This window comes from Aulonocara sp. 'chitande type north' Nkhata Bay, linkage group LG4, assembly GCF_057382095.1.
Source record: "Aulonocara sp. 'chitande type north' Nkhata Bay isolate Kocher_YH1m ecotype deep benthic linkage group LG4, A_spYH_male_GT1.1, whole genome shotgun sequence".
Classification (NCBI taxonomy): Eukaryota; Metazoa; Chordata; class Actinopteri; order Cichliformes; family Cichlidae; genus Aulonocara; species Aulonocara sp. 'chitande type north' Nkhata Bay.
The window spans coordinates 6,214,864-6,237,397 of record NC_141347.1 but is presented as its reverse complement, the minus strand read 5'-3'; the positions used below and the strand labels follow the sequence as shown (position 1 = coordinate 6,237,397).

General features: G+C 43.6%; 1 protein-coding gene across 4 annotated transcripts in view; it reads right to left on the bottom strand.

Moving 5' to 3' along the window:
* The window catches only part of LOC147331851 (protein NLRC3-like), a 206,175-nt gene that overhangs the window by 71,339 nt on the left and 112,302 nt on the right, over positions 1-22,534 (bottom strand). Inside the window, exons 1-6 of one of the 4 annotated variants that reach the window (XM_086288144.1) lie at positions 8,178-8,512; positions 7,992-8,093; positions 7,588-7,704; positions 5,272-5,350; positions 3,086-3,290; positions 1,137-2,934 (exon numbers count right to left, since the gene is read on the bottom strand). The exons of the other annotated variants lie outside the window; for them this stretch is intronic. Coding sequence (XP_086144270.1) covers positions 1,137-2,934; positions 3,086-3,290; positions 5,272-5,350; positions 7,588-7,704; positions 7,992-8,093; positions 8,178-8,266 — 2,390 coding nt within the window. The 5' untranslated portion in view covers positions 8,267-8,512. Of the gene's footprint in view, positions 1-1,136; positions 2,935-3,085; positions 3,291-5,271; positions 5,351-7,587; positions 7,705-7,991; positions 8,094-8,177; positions 8,513-22,534 lie in introns of those variants that run through there. 4 annotated transcript variants of the gene reach the window in all.

The following is a 22,534-nucleotide window of genomic DNA, read 5'->3' as shown; positions in this document are numbered from 1 at the left end:
GGATCAGCACCTCCAAATCTGAGGCCATGGTTCTCAGCCGGAAAAGGGTGGAGTGCCCACTCTGGGTCGGAGATGAGTTCCTGCCCCAAGTGGAGGAGTTCAAGTATCTCGGGGTCTTGTTCGCGAGTGATGGGAGAAGGGAGCCGGAGATCGACAGACGGATTGGGGCTGCAACTGCAGTAATGCGGACGCTGCACCGGTCCGTCGTGGTGAAGAGGGAGCTGAGTGTAAAAGCGAAGCTCTCAATTTACCGGTCGATCTACGTCCCTACCCTCACCTATGGCCACGAGCTGTGGGTAGTGACCGAAAGAACGAGATCGCGGATACAAGCGGCAGAAATGAGCTTCCTCCGAAGGGTGGCTGGCCTCTCCCTTAGAGATAGGGTGGGAAGTTCGGCCATCCGGGAGGGGCTCAGAGTAGAGCCGCTGCTGCTCCACATCGAAAGGAGCCAGCTGAGGTGGTTCGGGCATCTGACAAGGATACCCCCTGGGCGCCTCCTGGGTGAGGTGTTCCAGGCATGTCCCACCAGGAGGAGGCCCCGGGGCAGACCCAGGACACGCTGGAGAGATTATATCTCTCGGCTGGCCTGGGAACGCCTTGGTATTCCCCCGGATAAGCTGGAGGAGGTGGCTGGGGAGAGGGAGGTCTGGGCCTCTTTGCTTAGGCTGCTGCCCCCGCGACCCGGCCTCAGATAAAGCGGATGAAGATGGATGGATGGATGGAAGCCCAAGTTTTCCCTCCATCCTGGATGAAAACAGGACAGTCACAGCAGAGATTTATAATAAAAAAGGGAGAGTGTGCACTGAAAATGAGATAAAAAACAAACTGCTGGATTTGGAGACGTGAACAAGCTGAGGATAATAAACCTGTCAGAGGGGCTGAAGGATCAGAGCTCATGTTCTTATTGGCTGGGCCTGGATTGTACTTTGATAAGAGATATAGACAAAAATGTGTCAGAAATACTGACACGGCCTGCTGGACTGAAAAAATATTTACTGAGTGAATGATAATCATTTAATTCACTATTTTTATGTTTTTTAACTGTTCTTTGAACTCAGCATTTCTGATTTATTTCCCATGGTTTTAAGATTTTTATCGATTATAAGATTTTAAGCAATGAGTTCATGTTTACTTACAGAGCTTTATTGGAGGCTTTGACCACTGGCAGCATTCTCAGAAGAGCCTCCTCTGAAGCAGAATATTTCTTAAAGTCAAACTCATCCAGATCTTCTTCTGATGACAGTAACATGAAGGTCAGAGCTGAGCACTGAGCAGGAGACAGTTTACCTGTGGAGAGACTTCCTGAAGTCCTGTATTGTTGGATCTCCTCCACTAGAGAACGATCATTCAGTTCATTCAGACAGTGGATCAGATTGATGCTTTTCTCTGCAGACAGATTCTCACTGAGCTTCTTCTTGATGTACTGGACTGTTTCCTGATTGGTCTGTGAGCTACTTCCTGTTTGTGTCATCAGACCTCGTAGGAGAGTCTGATTGGTCTGCAGTGAAAGACCCAGGAGGAAGCGGAGGAACAAGTCCAGGTGTCCATTTGGACTCTGTAAGGCCTTGTTCACAGCACTCTGGTAGAAGTGTTTCTTTGCAGATTCTTCCGTTTCAGACTTCTTGGATGTTGTTTGTTGTTGTTCCAGCAGATTGAGTCCAGAGTTGCTGAAGGTCAGATGGACATGAAGAGCAGCCAGAAACTCCTGAACACTCAGATGGATGAAGCAGAACACCTTGTCCTGGTACAGTCCTCTCTCCTCTTTAAAGATCTGTGTGAACACTCCTGAGTACACTGAGGCTGCTCTGATATCGATGCCACACTCTGTCAGGTCTGATTCATAGAAGATCAGGTTTCCTTTCTGCAGCTGATCAAAAGCCAGTTTTCCCAGAGACTCCATCATCTTCCTGCTCTCTGGACTCCAGTGTGGATCTGTCTCAGCTCCTCCATCATACTTGACCTTCTTCACTTTGGCCTGAACCACCAGGAAGTGGATGTACATCTCAGTCAGGGTGTTGGGCAGCTGTCCTCCCTCTCTGGTTTCCAGCACATCCTCCAGAACTGTAGCAGTGATCCAGCAGAAGACTGGGATGTGACACATGATGTGGAGGCTTCGTGATGTCTTGATGTGGGAGATGATCCTGCTGGCCTGCTCCTCATCTCTGAATCTCTTCCTGAAGTACTCCTCCTTCTGTGGGTCAGTGAACCCTCTGACCTCTGTCACCATGCCAACACAGTCAGGAGGGATCTGATTGGCTGCTGCAGGTCGTGTGGTTATCCAGAGGCGAGCAGAGGGAAGCAGTTTCCCCCTGATGAGGTTTATCAGCAGCACATCCACTGAGGTGGACTTTCTAGGGTCAGTTAGGATTGTAGTTTTGTGGAAGTCCAGAGGAAGTCGACACTCATCCAGACCATCAAAGATGAACACAACCTGGAAGTCTTCAAAGCTGCAGATTCCTGCTTCTTTGGTTTCAGTAAAGAAGTGATGAACAAGTCCCACCAAGCTGAACTTTTCCTCTTTCAGCACATTCAGCTCTCTGAAAGTGAATGGAAATATGAACTGGATGTCCTGGTTGGCTTTGTCTTCAGCCCAGTCCAGGCTGTATTTCTGTGTTAAGACTGTTTTCCCAATGCCAGCCACTCCCTTTGTCAGCACTGTTCTGATTGGTTCATCTCTTCCAGGTGAGGCTTTAAAGATGTCTTCTTGTCTGATGGTTGTTTCTGGTCTGTCTGGTTTCCTGGATGCTGTTTCAATCTGTCTGACCTCATGTTCATCATTGACCTCTGCAGTCCCTCCCTCTGTGATGTAGAGCTCTGTGTAGATCTGATTCAGGAGGGTTGGGTTTCCTGCTTTAGCGATGCCCTCAAACACACACTGGAACTTCTTCTTCAGCTTAGACTTAAGGTTACGATGACAAACAGCAGCTGGAAGTTCTGAATAATAATAATAAAAATACAACTTTAACAATCATATTTTACAAAATGCTGATGACAATTTCTGACCCACTGAGAAATGACTGAACACACTGGTGTCACAAGTGTCTCATTTATCCAGCAGCTTAAATCTTTAGATAAATCCTCTTACGTCTCTGCAGACGGTCAGCCAGCTCCTCCTGCTTCATTCTCCTCAGGAAGTCCACTGTGATCTTCACAAATGCCTCTCTGCTGTTTCTCCTCTGCTCATCATCCTCCCTCTGAAACTCCAAGCACTGGGGCTTATTTGGATTCAGAGCCTTCTGGATCTTCTTCAGCTCGCTCTTCACAAAAGTGATGATGTTGTCCTCCACCAGCTGGAACAGAATACTTTATGAATGACCCACCACTCTGAACTTTAGTCCACACAACATCCACTTCTTTACGATCAAGGGGCATATCATCCGCGAACTCTTTACCAATTATAGGTTTGACTTTATCTGATTAACTGAGACTTTGTCCACAACTCCATGATCCCAAAACGTTGATTCTGTTCATATGAATGCAGCGATTTCAGTGGGAGAAACATTTCACTGGTGTTCAGAGCTGAACTACCAACAGGTTGATGATCAAAGCCAGAAACTTGGAGATGTTTCAGGTGACTGAGTTGATCGTACAGACAACTGGTCTTAAAGGTTCACTCTGTTTACACATACAGATCAGTATTTAAGGTTTGACTCTCATCATCCACTGGGGCACAAACTGGGCGTCATCAGGACACTACAACACAGAACAAACACCATCCCCACAGACACAGCAGCCAGCGAAGCAGAAGAACTTCACATCAAGAAGGTCCTGAGTAAATGTGAACGCTGGTTTGAGGGCGGAGTCAAGGAGGCCATTTATGTGAAAAGGAAAGACCATCTCTGAATGGAGGAGGGGCCTAAGGGTACATTTGTCACCATCTTACATGCTGTGATTGCAGCCATTCCCCAGCTCTCTGTGAACTGGACTCATGACCATTGATCAACAACCATTGATCAATGGTCCTGACAATATGCGTACCAATGATCAATGAACTGACCTCCCAGCCCATTGTTCCTTCAGTGGGCTGGTTTCAGTCATACAAATGTCCTGTTTATAAGATTGAAACCTGCAGTCAGCTGAGACTGAAGAAGTCACCTGATGATGATGAAACGTTTCTCCCACTGAAAACATCCAGATGAACAGAATCAAGCTTTTTGGGATTTACGTACCTGGATGATTGAGCATCAAGACACAACTCTGTGACTTTTCTCAGATGAATAAATCCTCTCCTCCAGCTTTGTTTACATCTACCAGCCCTGTGGCGCTGCCCAGGGACAATAATCTATGTGAGAGGTGGAAAGTCATACAGGTGTCTGCTCCTGCCTTCAGTTATTTTATCTACTGTGTGTCAACTGGCTGAACCTCCTCCAACTGTCTACTGTCTCCCTAAACTCAACAATGACTTAGTGATCTATCCATTCTCTGACCAAAGACATCCTGCTGCAGGAGGTTAACATAGCAGCCAATGATGATCCCACTCACTGTGAACAACACATTTGGACCTGATTTGCTGCTCTGGTTTACACGTGAACTTCCACTGCTGCTGTCACCAACTTGAGAGGCTCTACAGAAAAACTGGACTTGTCCATAAAAATCATAAACTACATTACAAGGACAGCATTGCTCAATCAACTCTAATTACTATGACCATGTTATCTCTTCTAACTAAGGTACAGACACTCAAACTTGCTGCTTTCAGTGAGAAGTCAAATGTCTGAATATGAGCTGGAAGCCGCTGAGAGTCCTCCTCCTTCCCGTGGGGTTTACTTTCTCTACTACTTTCACTATAAACACGCCCCTTTCATGCACCTGCAGAGGGCCACCAGCAGATGGAGCTGTCTTAAACAAATCCACTTGGATAGTTAGCTGTAGATGATTTTCTCAGTATGATTGTAGGACTTTGAGTTATTCTTCAGATTTATTTAAACTCTTATATTGTGCACAAGTGTTGAGCGACCCATAATTTCTCTGTACTTTTCATAAGAGCAGCCAGACTTTCAGCTAGTTTTTCTTTTTTAAGAGCTCAAAGTTATTGAAGAAACAGTTATTCAGCTTCATTCCCACTGATCTCGACTACAAACTGTTTCACTTTGGTTTCTGTTTAAAGCCTCGATGTTTAAAACGTTTCCCTGTGATCACATTTGCACCGTCTGATTTCAAAGTTTGTTTTCTTTTGGTCATTTAGTCCACAGAGTCCTTGGTGTTCTGAAAGGGACCTATAAATAAATGCATTATTATTAATAATAAAGTAGTTGTTGTACATGTACAGACCATAAATATGGAGTCCAGCTGTGTTTGATGCTGCTGGGCAGACTGACCACTGGGAACCTCTGAGCTCTGCTGCTCCACTCTGTGGAAGAACCATGAAGGATTAGATCAACACAGGATAAAGATCCAGGAGTTTCTGCTCAAATAACTTCATCTGAATCAAGTCTGTCAAGTTTTAGACTCTCAGATTCTGAAGATATATTTTCTGTTTTCTATGAACTTTCTTTCATCAGTGATGGAAGTGATGATGCTGCAGAAGCTCAGAGGAAACTTTGAGAAAACTGTGATGAACCATCAACTAATGCTCTCAGGAGGCCAAAGGTCCCTGAATGTAACTGTGCAGTAGATTCAACGAGTGTTTGAAACCTGACCACTTCCATATGTTTTCATTCTAACACAAGAAGTCCTTTTCTCATTGCTTTGATTTGAGTTTTCATTTGAGTTTTCCGAGTCTCGTATTTGGAGTCGAGTCTAATCAATGATCTGACAGAAGAACATTAAAAAGGATTTACCAGTGCTGTCAAAATTAACATGTAGGGTTAGGGTTAGGGTTCATCTGTTATCATGATTAACATGATAAAAACCTTTAACACGACACATCTGGAGAGCAGAACGACTCAAAATCCCTGAAATGTTTCTATCAACGCACTTCGAGCAGTTTGTCCGAGTAGAGTTACCTTTGCACACGTGCAGATGTGCAGCACATCTGTTAGTGACGGCAGCTGAACCAATCAGCTCAATATGGAAGATGACAAACACACACTGACCTCCCGATGGAAAGTTTGAGTATTAAAAAAATAACAAGACGGACCAGCCGACCAACATGAAGGATTCTGCACATCGTGACAGAAGGAATTTTCTTTTCACCGAAGCACTTCCAGCTTAAAATATCACAACAATGCAAAGCACTGATGACACAACTGCCAAGTGGACAAACTGCAGACCTGTTAGTGTTGTTAATAACATAGTTTTGGTTCCTCGTGTCAAAGACTTGAAGAAGAGTGACAGAGAGTGTTAGACTGCTGCAGGATCAGTGCCACCTCCACAGACCTGTGAAGAAAATGATTGTTTGACAGATGGGCTCAGATTCAGGATCAGCTGAGGAGTTTGTGGCTGACAGAATCCTGCAGGTACAGAGCAGAGCCCATCATTAGCATGCAGGACTGTCCCTGGGGGGGTCGGCTCATTCAGGAGGTTAATCAATGTTTACATGTTCAATAAACATGTTAAGTGTGTAAATTTGCCCTTTTCTCTCGAGTCTGTTTGCTCATGAAATGAACTTTGATTCGTTTACATTAAAAATGATGTTTAATGGTGATTAATCCAAATTAATCCACAGTAACCCTGTGATGAGTCTGATTAAACATTTTCATTAACAGCAGTAATATAGATTATATATGATTATATATTAGTGCACACTTAGCTTTTAGTATATATGTTTGTTACAAAGTTGTATTTACAGCAGAGAAGCTGAGTTAAAGACTGAAAACTATTCAAAGTCTCTTTGAATTGAAGCGTTTAACATTCTTTGTGTTTATTCTGCATTGACTTCATTATATGGTGTAAACGTCTGTTACAGGCTTAAATATAAAGTTGGAAAAATGTAACTGCAGCTATTGATCAAGTAATTGTGATTAATCAGGATTAATGACAGAAGATTGTGTCATTAATTAGTCATGTTTTAATCTAGTGACAGCACTAGTGTTCACTCTGGTGCCTCCAACTGTTTTACGCCCTTTCAACACCTTCGTGGTCAAAAGTGTACACGCACAAAATCTACAATAAAACCCTCACGCAGCAATAGGACAGACACACAATCCATTTATCTCTGTGTCTCAAACACACACACGTGTATTCAAAGCCTCGATTTGTTCATATTTCATCTGTTGTGTTTTTATCTTCAGCGTTTTCAGTGTTGCTGCATTTACACCAAAAATGTTTCCATTGATGAATCAGATTGATTTGAATGTGTTTCATCCATACAAATCCCTCCCTGGTGGTCACATGACTCTATAACATAACAGGAGTCATGTGACAAGAGTTTCATGCTGTAAAATGTCAAAATGGTTGAATGTGGTGGAGTAAAAATGTGAGATAACAACTACTTTTCTTCAATATGAAATGTTTGCAGGGCCTGACAGGAAGTGGACGGACGCTCTGATCACTTCCTGTTTGCTGAAGTGGGTTTTCAGTTGTTTAGAAACCAAAGGCTTGTTTTAAAAGACAGTTTAAATGGGACTGAGGGAACGACGTGTTTGTAGTTTATATCCAACAACATCGAGCAGTTTAATCAAAGAGTTCATGTTGCTAACAGCTCACCTCTCTGCAGCAGACACAGGCTGGACTTTAAAATCAATGAGACCACCTTTAGACCGGTCACTCCTTAAGGACACACAGCTGGGTCCAGGTTCAGGTCCAGCAGGTCTCCCATGGATCCTGTCAGAGAAGAAAAATGTGTTTTGAGAATGAGCAGAAGGAAACTCCAAAGTAGTGTTTCACAGTGTAAGAACAGAGCGCCACCCAGGGGTCATTTACACTGTGCAGGACTATTGATGGTCCCACTGTGAGCAGCAGGAGTTTAAATGTTGGACATGTTTGATAGAAATAAGGAATAAAGGTTCAGTGACTTCCTTTGAGATGCAGTTTAGAGACCAGGAAACATCAAACAGTTCATTTAAATCAGATAAACTGACATCAAAGAGTTCATGTTGCTAACAGCTCACCTCTCTGCAGCAGACGCAGGCTGGGATTTAAAATAAATGGGACGATCTTTAGACGCGTCACTCTGTAAGGACACAGAGCTGGGTCGAGGTCCAGGCTGGTTCCTGTGAATAATGATGCAGCAGTGATGTGAGTGCTGAGCTGTGACATGGAGAAGAGTCATGGACAGTTAGAGATGGTCATCTCACCTCTGAGCTTTGGTCTGGCTCTCATGTTCCCCACACAGAGTGCTTTTAGAGGGAGGGGCTCCCTCCTCTCTGTCCTCACACTGATCCATGCTGCTCAATTCAGCTCACACACACTTTCTACCTGCAGAGGAAACACAAATCATTCATGTGCACATCAGCTGAAATCCTCCTTTCATCATGTGTGCTGTCCAAATATCAGCTGCTTCTTTCCTGCTTCATCTCAGTGTCAGCTGGATGCAGTCAGACAGCAGTGTGAGGCAGAGGAAGCTGCCATCAGCTGCTCTGCTATCAGTCCACTAGATGGAGCCTGAAGCACACACGATGCATTCACTGACACACACTGCTTCACTGTGACTGGAAGCTTCAGTCAGTCCAACACGTGTGAACAACATTTTAAACATTTCAGCTGATCCAGGATTCAAAGAGGATCAGCAGAGTTAAAGCTTCACACTAATTCTTGCTGCTGAGTTTGCAGAGAACTGCACACACTGATTCACTGCTAATGAGAAGCTTCTTCCATCCAGTAATTCATCATCCATCAGCTCTGCTGCTGCTCTCAGTCCTGGACTCTGATCACAAACTAAAAGCAGCTTTTTAACTCGTGTCTGTAAGAACTCTTAGTGTTAGCTTAGCTTTAGCTTAGCTTTAGCTTAGTGTTAGCTTAGCGTTAGCTTAGCGTTAGCATGCTGTGTGCTAGCTCAGCGTCAGAGCTCTGCAGGTGTCTCGTGTGTAAATATTAATCACAGTGACAGTAAAGGAGGTAAAGGGCTGTGACGTCATCACGTACGCTGCGTCCTCTGTGGGCTCTGAGTGAACTCAAAGTACAAACTACAAGTACACAAACACGAACGTAGCTCAGAGTGGCGGACACACTCGGCCTCGTTGGTCCAGCTGTGAGTCCGTTACCGTGAACTATGGAGCGGCAGATTTGTGCTGAACTAAGCTGCACACAGCTGATGTTAGCCAGGAAACATTACACACTGACTTTAATGGAGAGACCGGAAATACAAACACACACAGTTTGTTGTGTGAAGAAATCAAACACGAGCTGAACAAACAGTAAAGTTCCTAAAGACAAACTGTTAAAGGAGGAAACAAAGCAAACTTACAGTTTCTTCACACCAACAACAAGCTCCACTCCACACCTGGACACTAAACACGGACACACAGGTGAGCTGCTTCCTGGAAGGAGGCGGGGCTCCACCTGAAACTCAGCACAGGTGGGAGGGGCTCAGCTCTGTGTGTGCTGATGTGTTAACTTTAAAAATATGCCGTCTGACTGCTCAGACTGAGTCAGAGTAAAGTTCACATGCTGACGTGTGGAGACATGAAACCTTGTTGTAGCTGCAGGTGTGAACACACTGATCCCAGATCAGCTCTGCTGTATTTGTAACATGAACATTTCTGCTGCAAAGCTTCAAATGTTCAGCATGTTTCTCTGTTTCCAGTCTATAGATCCAGTCACACTTTCTACCTTCACCTGTGCAGTAAAGACTGAGAGCAGAGCTGAAAGCAAGCGTCCAATCAGTGAGCAGCATCAACACCTGAGCTTCATTCAGACTCTGTTATTGAAGATGTTGTTGGTACAAAGTTCATCTGCTGCTCACATGAATCCATGAAAGATTTATTTCACTGAATGTTTCTTCAAAGCTCATTTCAACCTGTTGAAGTCATGAATGAAAGTGCAGACTGAGAGTGGATCACATGATGTTTGAGGTGTGTCATGTGACATGTTCAGTATTGTCACACATGTCTAGATTGTCCCTGATATCATAACTGCTCAAACACTGATGATTATATTTGAAGAATTATTCCTGATGGCAGCAAAGTTTGAATGGAGCTCTCTGTCTGTGCTGATTTGTCGCCCTCTGGAGGTCAAAGCACAAACTGCATGATGTCACTGTAACCACCACAGAGACAGGAAGTGTTTTTATGACTGAAACACTGAAATGATGCTAACGGCTGTCGTTAGGCTCACTGACAGCAGTGCTGATGTGTTCATGTCAAACACTGGCTCAGGTCAGACTCCTTCATCCTTCTCCAGCGTGAGGCCGCCCTCAGACCCACAGGAGCTCTGACCTTTGACCTCCTGACCCTAACCATTTTAGTCTTGTTGCATCTTTAAATGCAAATCCTGTGAAATGGTCAGGGGCGGCTCTAGAGAAATTTTCTTAGGGTGGCAAAATCAAAGCCTTTTCCCCCCAAACACATATGCAGGTGGTTACATGTGGTTAAAATGATTCAAATGCAGTAAGTATGCACGTTTTTCATATAAATATAGTCTATAACTTAATTATTGTCTGTACCCACATGATTACACACTTTAGTTACATGAAACATGTGAGTTTTGATGTTATGTACTGTACAGCCTGTATATTAAATACATATGTAGCCCAATAAGTATAAACTCCAGAAAGCTACACAACATGGGGCGCTTCATTTACAAACACAAGTCTAACTTAAGTTTCACTGTTTTTGTTAGAAAACAGTCACATTGTTACAGCTTAAATGACACAAAATGTCAGAAATCTGCACTGTCATGAACAAACATGTAAACCTCATTTTTCATGATTTGTTGGATTCACCCTCTGAGGTCTGAAACACAACCGGACATTTGTGACTCCTTTGAGTTTACGTTTGTGTTTCACCCTCAGATTGTTTCATTTTATTTTTTCCTCCTCTTGCTTTGTTTGGTATCTTTTCAGCTCAACTGAATTTAGTTGTTTTTTCACTGACATACTGCATTAGTATTACTATTACTATTAATGTAACTATTACTGATCTGAAATCACACAAAGAACCTAAAATCCTAGCAGTATTTTTTACTGTAAAAAAACCACAGACGTGTTGGGTAAATGTTTATAACTTGAAATGCAAATATAAATTGTACATTTTGTAAACAGATACAACTATTTATCTAAAAATGCAGCCAATACACCTGCTGTTTTTTCATTTTCTACAACCATTTAAAATAGCACTCACCTTCCTTCATTTTCACAGTGTAACATCCACCCACCTGTGTAAAATCAGAAATTCCCATGGTGTTGTTCAAAATGTGCTCTGGCACAATCATAAGCATCGCTTGCTGCTGAAAACAAGAAGAAAGCCGTCCTGCTATGGGCTGAACCATTTGTTAATGTGGAGGGGGGGACACTATGGAATATATCCAGTTCTAGCATTTATATTCACTGCTGACTGTAACTACGCTCAAACTGTTAAACTTATTTTAATAAACAACACTGTCATATGCAAAACTGGGGTGGCACTTGGGGTGGCAAGGGATCATTTTAGGGTGGCACTTGCCACCCCATGCCACCCTTCTACATCCGCCCCTGCTGATGAAGCCAACAGGTTCGCTTCATTTGCAAAAAGCAGATATGAGTTTCTGAGGCCACAGTCTTCTGTGGCAGAAGGGGAATCAGGGGAAGCCCTGGAGGAGTCCACCACCCACCAGAAACAGGTCTGAGCTCTCACTGCAGTGGTAAAGGGGCTACACAGCCCACATGAGGCTGAGGGATGCAGCCTTCTGTCAGACTGTCACTAACACAGAGAAACACCCGTGTACACTCATACTCATGGGCACATACACCAATCAACCTAACCCCACTAACTGCTCGTCTTTGGACTGTGGGAGCCAGAGAACCCAGAGAGGACCCAGACATGGGGAGAGCATGCAAACAGCTTAGATGTTGGATTTGAACCCAGAACCTTCTTGCTGTCAGGAAACAGTGCCAACCACTTTTCCACTGTGCTGCCTGTTTGACTCTGATACACCCATTTTTGAGCTCTTAAAAACAGCCCTCCACACAACAGAGACAAACCATAAAGGACTTTGTGGCTTGTAGCAACCAAAGAAAGTTTAAGGTGCAAAATAAAGAGGTTGAAAGGAAAGTAATAAAGGAAAAATGTAATTATAACAGTAATGTTGGCTGTGTATCACGTGTGGCATGTCATTGTGGGGCTGGCCTCTGTTGGGATTGAGAATATGTGATGGCGGGGGCAGGGTTGGTTACTGGGGTTTATCCTGATCTCCTGTTTAGTGGAACTGTGCTCCTTTGAATCCACAGCACTAACCTGGCACACACACATAAAATGCATCATTGCTACAGAGCACAGCAGGACTCATTATGAGTGGTGGGGCAGGCTGGATGGTGTTGAGGAGTCGTATCGCAGTGACATTGGCTCCCCTGCTTCACTCTCTCCTGCCCCACTAATGCAACTCACTAATCCCTCTGTCCCCTTTAGGTGGGGCTCACGCTGACAAGATAAAATAAGCTGCAGGACTGGTGGGTGGGGGCTGTGCTGTCAGCCCCCCTGGGTCTGCTCCTCTGTGATCCTCAGTGGGCCAGTATGCCTCTCCTGGTAGCTCCATGGGGGATGGTGTGGTGGGTTGGTGGGTGCCATGGCGACTATGTGCGGACTTCACATTTTTGTCTGCTGTGACAGCTCCTTGATCTGGGCGGGGCCAGTGGGGTGTGGGTAGGTCCTTTGTGGGGCTTTGGACGTTGCCTGAATATTGTCAGGCAGCTGGGTGCTGTGCCTCGACCCTTTCTTCCTTTGCATTTGTGGTTTGGTGCCATAAATGCACAACATAGAAGAGCCACCTCGACGGGACAACACTCAGCGGTTCATCTGTCTCTCTTCCACAGCATGTCTTTATCCTGTCTTCCTTCTCTCACCTCAACCAATCACAGCAGATGGCCCCGCCCCTCCCTGAGCCTGGTTCTGCTGGAGGTTTCTTCCTGTTAAAAGGGAGTTTTTCCTTCCCACTGTCGCCAAAGTGCTGCTCATAGGGGGTCATATGATTGTTGGGTTTTTCTCTGTATGTATTATTGTACGAGCTACCTTACAGTATAAAGCACCTTGAGACGACTGCTGTTGTGATTTGGTGCTGTGTAAATAAAACTGAATTGAATTAAGAAACAACTCTTAGATTCCTCACATGATTCTCCTGTATTCCTACGGGACGCCAAGGTAATATAACATGGAAGTGTGTCGCAGTGCCTGGTGGCCACATGTTACCCATAAACTGTCAACCTGACCGTACTGTAGCTACGTCCAAAGACTAGTTAAAGATTAAAGCTTTTTGGGGGGTTAAATCTGACATAAATAAAGAAAGAATAACATTAAAGTCGATTCTTTTGATCACTGTAGTTCTACTTTGAGGATATGACGTGTAAAAACCCTCAGTTGTGGCTGGTGGATCTCACATTCCTGGTCTTTGTAATTCCAGTTCAATGAAGCCTCATTTTCACCTTTTTCCAGGTAAATTTTCCCAACTGTTCTAATGTCCATGCTGTGGCATTGTCCCATCATTTGTATTTCCTGTTAATGGATTTTTAATATGGTCTGGGAAATTACTATATATGAGTAACTTCCTGTTGTATTGCAGCTTAAGGCCATTGTCACTGAAATAAAGCCCAAGTTGTAATAGTTTGCATCCAGAACGAGGAAAACGAAGAAACCCAAACACTGCTCAGTGGATGAGTCCGTCCTGGAATAAATACCAGGACAAAACTAAAAAGAAGAGCTTGTTTCCTCGAAGCAACAACAGAAAGCTCTTTGTCTCTACAGATGTTTCTGGGAAACACGTTAACAATATTTAAACATTTGTTCTTAATAAACGTTTTTACTTAATGATGCTTTATGATATTTCTATCTGACCTAATGCAGCAGCGTATCCACATGAACTCTGCAGTGTTTCTACCCAGAGGCCACCGTGGTCCTTCTTTACTAATGCTGAGGGTTTTCTCCCAGCCGTGATAGCCTTTGACAGGTAAACTGAGTCATTCCAGCCCAGTGCAAAAATAACCTCCCTGTCTGCTCTTAACTTCACGCATCGATGCTAAAACGTTGCATAACTGAACCTGCAGACTGTGATCCTGTAGCTGTCGAGGAGAGGGCTTGATGCCGTCCATCTTCTGCTCAATTAACAACGCCTGCAACCTTTTGAGCCTTGGTCCTGCTACAGTCACAAATATAACATCATCACTCTTTATTTGATCCACTACACTGCTGTCATTTCTCTGTTATGGCCCCACAAGGTCACTGAATCCCCCTCAAACCCACAGCACACGTACAAGTTTTCAAAGCGGTGTTCTAATCTGCTTCGAGCTTTCATCATTTTAGCCAGCCCCTCCGATCTTCTCCAGGTAAACACTACAAAGAAAGAGTTCAGTCTGCATAAAACATCTTGTGCATGTCACACGATACAGCATCCACAGCAGTATACACTGCAAACAGCAGAAGCTCTTCCTTCTTAGCCTTCGGTCCAGATGTGATGATCTCCTCCTGCTTTTGGTTCACATCACCTTTCTCCTGAAAATCTGAGCTGGGCTTGACAAACCCTCAGCTCAGCGTGATATAAAGGTAGCTCTTCTAGTGTATTTGCCATCTCCTGAGCTGTCATTGTTACCATCTCACATTCTTCTCCAATCCATGGTTAGGGTGCTGCTCATAGGGGGTCAAAGTTCAGAGGAAAGTTTGTTCAGCAAATGAATGACAATAAATCATACATGTTTGCTGATTCACAGGTTAACAGCCTGGAGGAACAGGGCTGTGTCGTTCCTGTGATGCGATTCAGCTTTATTTCAGCCACTCAACAAAACAACATTATATTATATTTAATATATATTAAATATGTGCCAACTGATTCAGTACGTTTCATGTAGAAATATGTGTGGCAACTTTTTGTTGCAGCAATGATCTCAAAACACGGGGGGGGGGGCTAAGATGAATGTCTGCTGTGAGGACAGGGGGTGTGCATGTGCTCAAGTCACGTGACACGTCATTTACGCAACATTTGGTCGATTTAAAAGTTACAGTGAGATAAAATCATGTTATGGATTGCACTCAGTATATTGTGCCGACATGGTGAGATTGTGTCTGTCGAGCCGAGGAGAGCGTCGCACAATGGTTCAAACTCAAAATCTTACCAAGTATATTTGTCTTATTTCTAGTCAAAATTATCTCATTACACTTAAAATAAGACACAATCAGCTACAGGGCAACATTTCAGTAAGCTAAAGGAACTTGTTTCAAGACAGTGAATCTTGAAACTAGAGAAAAACTAGAGATTTTTCACTTGTTCCATTGGCAGATTTTTTTCACTTATTTTAAGCTAAAATATCTTGTATTAATTGAAAATAAAAAAATTTATAAATCAGTATTTGAAAATAAATTATTATTCCATTAATAAATACTTCAAATCAGAAAAAAAAGAAATAAAATCTCAATAAAAACCTCACATCAAAAATCCTTTTCCTGTGTCGTCTCATGTCCAACATCTGTGTAGGCAGAGTGTAAACACAGAGGCTGAATGGCCTTTGGTATAGGTGCAAAGCTAAGACTGTCTAACCAATGACAGAGCTCCTTACCTCACACCGGCTAATTTGCATTGCTCCGGGATTTTGGAAATTTATCCATTTATTCATTATGATGTGGTTCAGCATCATAATGCTGAACCACAGAAACACACACACACACACACACACACACATATATATATATATATATATATATATATATATATATATATATATATATTAGGGGTGCAACGATACTCGTATCGATATTGAACCGTTCGATACAGTGCTTTCGGTTCAGTACACATATGTATCGAACAATACAACATTTTTAATTTATTTCATCAACTTTCCTTCTGCAGATGCTGTCTGTGTTGAGCGCTCAGTGGATCTGCGTTCGACTACTCCGCCTAGGCTGCACTGTCGAGCACAGATCCACTGAGCGCAGTGCAAGCTAGCGAGACAGAAGCTAAGCTCCTTGCAACATGGCAAACTGAGCCTCCCCCACCCTCATTCAGATCTGGCCTTTGGAACTATTTTGGTTTTCATGTGACGTATGACCCTGAAGGTAAGCGCGTCATGGACTAAAGTAAAACAGTATGTCGGATGTGCCACGCAATGCTCAATTACATGGGTGGGAGCTAGTGTGTTAGCGCAGTTAGCTCGTTAACGTGTTGACGCCGTCCAGCCCCACGCACGGGGCGATCCGCGGTCGCTCGTTAACGGAGATTTGCCGTGTTGTGGCGTTAAGGTCATTTCAGATTAACGCTGACAGCACTAGTGGGAACACAACGAATATGACTGCACATTTACTCCGACATCATCCTGGTGCAAAGACAAGTGGAAGCCGACAAAAACAACAAGCACCATGCTACAAACTTTACCCGAGTCATTTAGACAGCTGTTAGCACAGGATTCTCCTTATGGGGACCTGATATGTTTAATATGCTGCTGAGAATATAGCCCAGAAGAAGCGTATAGTATAGCTTTTATTTTGAAAGAGCCATTTCTCTGTAATAAACTCTCTTTTCCAAAGATGAGCAATTCCTCCATCAGATAGATTTATTTATTTTTTATTACTTTGGTGTTTCAGCAACATTAAATTTAAAAACTGTACTTTTGAGTTAAAATATATATTTATAATTTTAATAACTGACAAATTAAAAAGGCATGAACATTTTTTTTGTATCGAAAAAATATCGAACCGTGACACCAAAGTATCGAACCGAACCGTGAATTTTGTGTATCGTTGCACCCCTAATATATTTGTATATATGTGTGTGTGTATTTATACATCAATCCATTTTCTTGCTTATGGAGTTCAGGGCCTGGGACCTACTCCAGGGGCCCGTTCTTCGTACGTCGCTTACTACATCCAAGATCAAATGACACATCCAAGATCAAATCATCGCGCTAACCGTGAGCTCGCTAATCCGGTTCCCCGAACACACCTGCTGTTGACGATTACTACAGCTGGACGCAGGAATGTGACATCACTGGGTGTCGTAAAAGGGGCTACGCATCGATAGTAGAAACATTGATCGGCAACCCGCTGATTGGTCGGCGAAAATGTCGAAGGGGCGTGCTCGGTATTTTCCGGCAGCAGAGCAAGAACTCATGAGTGAGGGATTTCAGGAGTTTCAGAGTTTAATTAAAACGCAAGAGAAAACTGCAAAGGCTGCAAAAGCAAGGAGAGAGGGCTGGCAGAAAGTTGCTGACAAATCAAACTCGTAGGTAATTTAATAATGATAATAATAATGGATTGGATTTATATAGCGCTTTCCAAGGCACCCAAAGCGCTTTACGATACCACTATTCATTCACTCCCACATTCACACACTGGTGGAGGCAGCTACGGTTGTAGCCACAGCTGCCCTGGGGCAGACTGACAGAAGCCAGGCTGCCATATCGCGCCATCGGCCCCTCTGGCCAACACCAGTAGGCGGTAGGGTAGATCTATCATATGACACTATATTGTCCAATATCATATGGCATTATATTATATTATAATATGTTATATTATATCCCCTTTCACATTAGAGCCACAACAGGACCCACAAGAACATGGGAACAAGTAAAAGTGGAATACAGGAGTATTCTACAGAATGGTAATATTTATCTCTTAGATTGCTTTGCGTCTCTTGGCAAGGTAATACTGGCCTGTAATACTCTGTTAGTTTGTTCATAACAGCAACCAAGAAAAGGGCAGAGGAAAAAAAGACAGGTGGTGGTCCTGCACCCCCTCGTCAACAAGTTGGTTAAGTAAATAATACCCTCACGGGAATATCGATATCTCTCAATGAGCACACTGTCGCGCTGAGCTAAAGGATCCTGTCTATCCCGCAATATACGCTGGATTCTGAGGACTCTCCTTATCAATCTTGCACCTTCCGCAATGGGTTGGTCGCGTATACGGACAGGACATGGCTGCGACAGGCTTCCCAAATCCACCTTCGCTTTTATAGCCGTGGTCTCTCATCTTGATTACACGAAGTAATTTACAATTACTACTCTGAAATATGAATTACATCTGTAATAATCACATACATGTAATAGAATGTTAATAGTTCATTTCCCTTTTTTAGGAAATGACCTGTATGTATCTGTGTGACATCAATAAAAGGATCAAGTGCTGCATTATCTTTAGTTACATTGATAATATTTATTTATGGTGAAACAGTGGAAAAATATCGCTGTTGCTTTCGTATAAATGAAGCGGACATACCTGCGTGGCCGCGATCTAATCCTGTTTACATAAAGTAAACCTGCTCCCGAGCAGGTTTACGCTTACGGCTCTGTTGCTATGACAGCAAGTCCCGGATGAGCTTCGGGGAACCGACTGATCCAGGATCACGCGAAATCGTCAACAATCTAATCCAGCTAACCTACTTAGCGAGGTACGAAGAACGGGCCCCAGGTCAGCTTTAAGTGTTTATAAACATGAACATTATGAACTCGTGACTCCCTTGGGAAGCCTATGGTTTTTCATAGGCAGGGGATATTTGTTTTATCACAGTTCATTACCAAACAGAGCAGGGTTCTAGTTGATTTGTGGCTTTTAGGATATTATGTATAGGTGTGTAAAAGTGGAGTGAATATAATTACAAACAGCAATGCTAGTGGAGTGATGACAGACAGGGCGGTTGGGGGGTGGTGAACAGTTTGCCAACAGTTCTCCCCTGTAGAGAAGGACATCTGCCATTTCTTTTTCCTTTTAGTCAAACAATTCAGGTAGTGATGAAAGAAAATCAGACTGTGGCAGTGCTTCCAGCAGGTAACGGAGTGATAATGCAGAGTTTTTACTGCAGTGGACAGTCCCTAGTGTGACCATCGCTGGAACCAACCAGCTGATTTACACCATGGCAGCAGTCACCAGTGAAGTTCTTGGCTGCAACATGAACAATCTCAAGTAGCAATGCCTCCCATGGAGAAGGACACTAAGGCTAAACCCTTGAGGCGACTTTTGTTGTGATTTGGCGCTATATAAATAAAATTGAATTGAATTGAATTGAAAGACCAAGGGAGCACGAAGGGATGTTAGCCAACTATCAGAGCTGCAGAAAGGTGCGATGAAGAAGGTGCCTAAGAAGTACAGCAAGCTCCCCATACCTGAGGCCTTGGAAACTGCCAAGCAACGACTCAAAGCCTTGGCCAGCCGCTTGAAGGGACCATACCAGAGAGATAGAAGGCAGGAGAATTAACTAAGAGTAATCTACAGTTCAAGGTATATTCTCAGTGGCAGGGGGACACTATGAGAAGAGCCCCACCAAGGCTGGAGATGGAGCAATACTGGAAGAGCATATGGGAGTAGGATGCAACCCATATGGAGATGCTCTGTCGCCGCTGCTGTTCTGCATAGGCCTGAACCCTCTCAGTGAGGTCTTTGACAAGACTGGCTACAGATGCAGACTACAGAATGGAGCAGTTGGATCAAACTACCAGAAGGCAACATTGAAGACATAGAGGACAGTTACAAGTACCTGGGGATCCCGCAGGTGAATGGGAACCATGAAGAGGCCGCCAGGAAAGCTGCATCCACCAAGTACCTGCAGAGGGTCAGGCAAGTCCTGAGGAGTCAGCTGAACAGTAAGAACAAGATCCGGGCCATCAACACCTACGCCCTGCCCGTGATCAGGTACCCTGCTGGGGTAATAGGCTGGCCAAAGGAGGAGATAGAAGCCACTGACATAAAGACAAGAAAGCTCCTTACCATGCATGGAGGGTTTCACCCCAAGTCCAGCACCCTGAGGCTGTACGCTAAGCGGAAGGAAGGGGGCCGGGGACTGGTGAGTGTCAGCACCACAGTCCAGGATGAGACAAGGAACATCCAAGAATACATTGGGAAGATGGCCCCAACTGACCGAGTGCTCAGTGAATACCTCAGGCAGCAGAAACCCAAGAAAGAGGAGGGAGACGAGGAACCATCATGGAAGGACAGGCCCCTGCACGGTATGTACCACCGGCAGATAGAGGAGGTGGCTGATATCCAGAAATCCTACCAGTGGCTGGACAAAGCTGGACTGAAAGACAGCACAGAGGCACTAATCATGGCAGCACAAGAACAAGCTCTGAGTACAAGATCCATAGAGGCTGGGGTCTATCACACCAGGCAAGACCCCAGGTGCAGGCTGTGTAAAGATGCCCCAGAGACAATCCAGCACATAACAGCAGGGTGCAAGATGCTAGCAGGCAAGGCATACATGGAACGCCATAACCAAGTGGCCGGCATAGTGTACAGGAACATCTGTGCCGAGTATAACCTGGAAGTCCCGAGGTCAAAATGGGAGATGCCCCCAAAGGTGGTGGAGAATGACCGAGCTAAGATCCTGTGGGACTTCCAGATACAGACGGACAAAATTGTGGTAGACAAACAGAAGAAGACGGCCGTAGTGATCGATGTAGTGGTCCCGAACGACAGCTGCATCAGGAAGAAGGAACACGAGAAGCTGTAGGGGTACCAAGAGTTGAAAGAAGAACTGAAAAAGATGTAATTTCTTACAAAGAAAGACATTTCTTGAACCATTTGGCAGTGTTCAGCCTTTTCTCCGTTTCCCTTCTGTAACAATGATTTCTTTACAGCCTCCCAGACAGCTGTTTGGGAATCACGCTGTTGCAGAGATGCTATTGTGCCTGTCAAACTATGTTGTCTTTGGCATTTTGTAAGAAATTAAATGTGTTTGAGAGCACAGTTTAAAAGATACAGTTTAAAATTGGTTCTTTGCTAAGTCTGTTATGTACGTGCTAGACACAATACTGGTTCATCCCTTGACTTGAGTGCCTTTTTTATGTTTCAGTGATTCATGGGTCAATGGCTTAACAAACAAAAACATGCTTCTGAAATGCTTGATTTTCTTTAGGATTGGTTAAACTAAAAGACGTTGACAAGGAATTTTAAGGGTTTTAGGAAGCATAAAACCGAAATCAGTTGTATTGGATACGAGTATAAATGAGTGCTTAGGCTCATGCAAGAAAAAACATCTTAGACAGGATATGACAAAACATACTGTGATACAATTCTTCATTACTACAGCTCATTGAGTGCTTTTGTAAAAAGTCAAATCTGTGTGCTCCATTAAACCCTGTAGAAGTTGTTTCGAATGCTGACAGTGGACAAACAAAGTTGTCATTTAGCTTAAACATTAACAGTAGAAAAGGCCCGATAGGAATCTAACATCCTTGGAATCAAGCTGTGGGAGTGAGTTTTGAAACCTTTCTGTAGGACTGCTTTAAACTTGCCTTCTTGGTGATGTGTTGTCTGATGTCTTGTTTGACTTGAGCAGATTCTTTACGTGCTTTAAGTTTCTAACACATTTGCTTTAACCAGTAATTGAAACTGCTGAGTAGGAAGTACTAAAGTGGGTGTTGAGCATGTTGGGTGTGTCCTTATTACCTGTTTCGATGTTTTCTTTTAATTGAAAGCGTTTCATGAATATGAAATGCTTCTGCGTAATGTTAAACGTTATAAAATATTCTTATGATTTAAACTCTGTATTCATGGCTTATTCTTTCCTGGCCTTTCCTGTAAGCACTTTTATGCTCGGTGGTAAAATATCACAGAACTAGCAGTTTGGCGAGTGTCATACCGCCTGGATTAGTGGCTCAGCTGGTAATTCAGAGATTTATGTAGCTGAGTTTGCTGTGTCATGCTGATTTGGGGAGACTGGACACAGACCTGAGTCATTCTCTTCTGGGTGATCACAGTGGTTACTCTCCTCCCTTCCTCATCTCACCCTGCAAAGAAATCTTTGTTGTTCTGCCTTGACCTCTTCCTCTGTGTTAGTTTGCTGTCCTTTCATTAGCTAGCTTTAGGACTTCTCCTCTCCTCCATGAATGTATCCCCACTAATCCCATTACATGCTTGTCCTTGTCCCACATTTATCAAACATACTTTTTAAAATCAAACAGTTAGAAATGACATTCATTACTTCATTATGTAACATGTCCCTGTGATCTAAACAGCCTGTTAGCCCTCGGAGCACATTTAAGTAAATTGAAATAATTGTGCCGATAAATTGGATTTGAAAGCTCTTATTCTAATTTTCTGTTTTGATGATATTTGGGATATGCTGTTTATGTAGAACAGCTAAAACTAGTTCTTTATATTCCCATATAAATGATAAACACACATTATTTACAAAACACTGCCCGGTGGACGCCAAAGGACGGCCTGTTTTGATTACGCTGTGATCTTTTTGGACTGCACATTTTTGGTCTACGATCAAAGCTGCCACACCACGCTGGATTAATCTCCCAGTAGCTGAGTTTATGAAGTCATAAGAAAGGAATGTCCCACATGTTCCTGCTGTTACACCATATTTGGACTGGGACACCTTTGCTAACCTCTGTTGCTCAATGACACACTGATTTGAATCTGAAGGCGCTGGCGACATATTTGCAGCAGTGTGGGTTCACAGAGGCTGTTTGGACTCTGAGCATGTGACACACCAGTAGCGTGCCACACTGGGCCTCTCGGGGTGGCGTACAGTGTCACTGTGTGTGTCTATTTAAGTGTTTGTCGTGTAAATGAGGACAACCAAGATATGTGAAGTATAG